Raw genomic sequence first — 2,042 nt, 5'->3', positions numbered from 1 at the left:
AATTGTTTTGTGAAATACCAAACCCTCATGGCACGGCCCGAGATTGGGAACAGATTTATCTGCGTCGCGGGTTGCTCTTCCCCGCTCTCCCCTTCCCTCCCACCGCACAGAGCAGCCTCGGAAAACCCCAGCATGCAGCTCGAGCAGATGGGATGCGGCTCCTCGTGGCTGCGGGGGGCTCCCCACATCCCCAGACCCTGGTGTGGATGCACAGCCCCAAGGAGGAAAATTTTTCCTGCTGCCCCAGAACCTGCCCAACAAAACCGGACATGCACCACTGTTTATTCTGGTTTTTAATTATAATCCAAATCATAACACAGCCGTAAAATGCCCCAACAATATGGAAGAGGGAATGTGGATGTTCCCAAAGTGTCTGCCTTGGGGGTCAGAACCCAATCATACAAAAATAGAAAATAAGGTATTTTTACATATAATATATATATGATATTTATATAAAGTCAAGAGCTTTTTGGTGTCAGAGCTGAGCTGGTATTTACACAGGTGACAACAGAAGAAATGAGAGAAGGAGTAAAAATAAATACAGGTGTGGGCAGAGCAGGGGGTGTGGGGCCGCACAGCCGCGGTGAGGGGTCCTCGGGGGGGATGGACAGGGCCAGCTCCCCCCACAGCCTGGGCTGTGCCCAAAGCTGTTCTGGCAGGCAGGGATTAGGAGGGCTGGGGGCAGCTGCCCCAGACGATGGGCTCTGGGTAGGGGGACAGTTGTGCCCCCCAGCCAGGGCTGCCACTGCAGCCCTCTGAGCACTGGCGTCGCCTCTGAAGATGGTGGGAGCCTGGTCTGAGTGGGCCTAGGAAAACCTAAACTGAAATCCATTTGAACACACACATGCTGAAACTTTAGGAGACAATAACATACATATATTTTTTTAATATATATAAAAATATATATCTATCTCTCTCCAATCTGATGCAGCGTGCGCTGCCTTTCCTGCCGCTGGCAGCTGGGGCCGAGCCCCTCAGGGAAGGCGAAAGCGCAGATTCCCTCTAGACCTCGAGGTCCTGGCCAGAAACGTCAGCAGAGTACCGAGAATTAATCCAAAAATAAATAGGCCCAGGGCTGCCGGCCAAGGACACGTGGGGGGGGCCCACGGACACCCCTCCGCTCCGCGCCAGCAGCAAGGAAGGGCACCGGCCAGCGGAGAGCTCTGCCGGGCACCGGAGCATCCCAGGGCAGCATGGCCTTGCTGCGGCCACGAGCCCCCTCCCCTGCTCCCTGGCCAGCAGGATGGGAATGGAACCCCCTGCGACTGCTTAACATACACAGGGATAAATAAGGATCTTTTTATCTTAATAAATATCAGGTATATGGTTTGTACAATATACACATAATGCCCCTGTCTCCCGGCTCCGGCTCGGCCGAGGGACGATTCACACATAGTTCTCCTCCACGCTGTCCGTCTCTGCGGAGAATTTGGCCGCAGCTGGAAACAGAGAGAAGTGGTGAGGGGGGTGTGAGGGCCAAGCAGGCACTGGGGGTCGGTGCCCGCTGCCCCCTGCCCTGCCCTGCTCACCTGAGCAGCTCCCGTAGTGGCGCACGCCGATGGAGCGGCCGCGGTGGCAGGTGGCTCGCCGCAGGTGGCACGCCGAGGGGTAGGTGACGTTGTTGTTGCCGCACAGGGCATGGTCCAGGCTGGTGGGCTCGGGGCAGGGGGCCGTCCGGCACATCACGCAGTGGGCGCTGCCCGTCTGGTCCACCACGCAGGTGTGGGTGCCGGGACACACCACGCTGGAGCAGGACTCTGCAGGGAAGCACAGCGTTGGAGTGACCCCAGGAACAGCCACCCCCTTCCCACGGCTCCTTCAGAACCCCAGGGAGGCTTCGGGCATCATCCCAGGGAAACCCAGTCCCTTCCCACCTTTTCCTACCAGGGGACAGAGCAGAGCTAGGGACCGGAGGGTCCTGATGTCCCCCATGGGTGCTGTTCCCAAGGTCAGGGGCTGGCAGGGGTCGGCATCCTGAGCACAAGGGAGCTCATGACCTTGAGCCCTTGGGCTCGGCCCTGGCCCGAGCTTTGCCGCGCGGG

At 58.2% G+C, this 2,042-nt stretch overlaps 1 protein-coding gene across 1 annotated transcript in view; it reads right to left on the bottom strand.

Moving 5' to 3' along the window:
- Positions 1 to 275: 275 nt before the first annotated feature.
- The window catches only part of FSTL3 (follistatin like 3), a gene marked incomplete at its 5' end in the record, with an annotated part of 5,740 nt that continues 3,973 nt past the window's right edge, over positions 276 to 2,042 (bottom strand). The window contains 2 exons of the mRNA XM_017743877.1: positions 276 to 1,439; positions 1,530 to 1,757. Coding sequence (XP_017599366.1) covers positions 1,387 to 1,439; positions 1,530 to 1,757 — 281 coding nt within the window. The remainder of the gene's footprint in view (positions 1,440 to 1,529; positions 1,758 to 2,042) is intronic.

This window comes from Corvus brachyrhynchos, unplaced genomic scaffold (genome assembly GCF_000691975.1).
Source record: "Corvus brachyrhynchos isolate BGI_N302 unplaced genomic scaffold, ASM69197v1 scaffold219, whole genome shotgun sequence".
Lineage (NCBI taxonomy): Eukaryota > Metazoa > Chordata > Aves > Passeriformes > Corvidae > Corvus > Corvus brachyrhynchos.
This window is presented reverse-complemented; position numbering and strand designations above follow the sequence as displayed.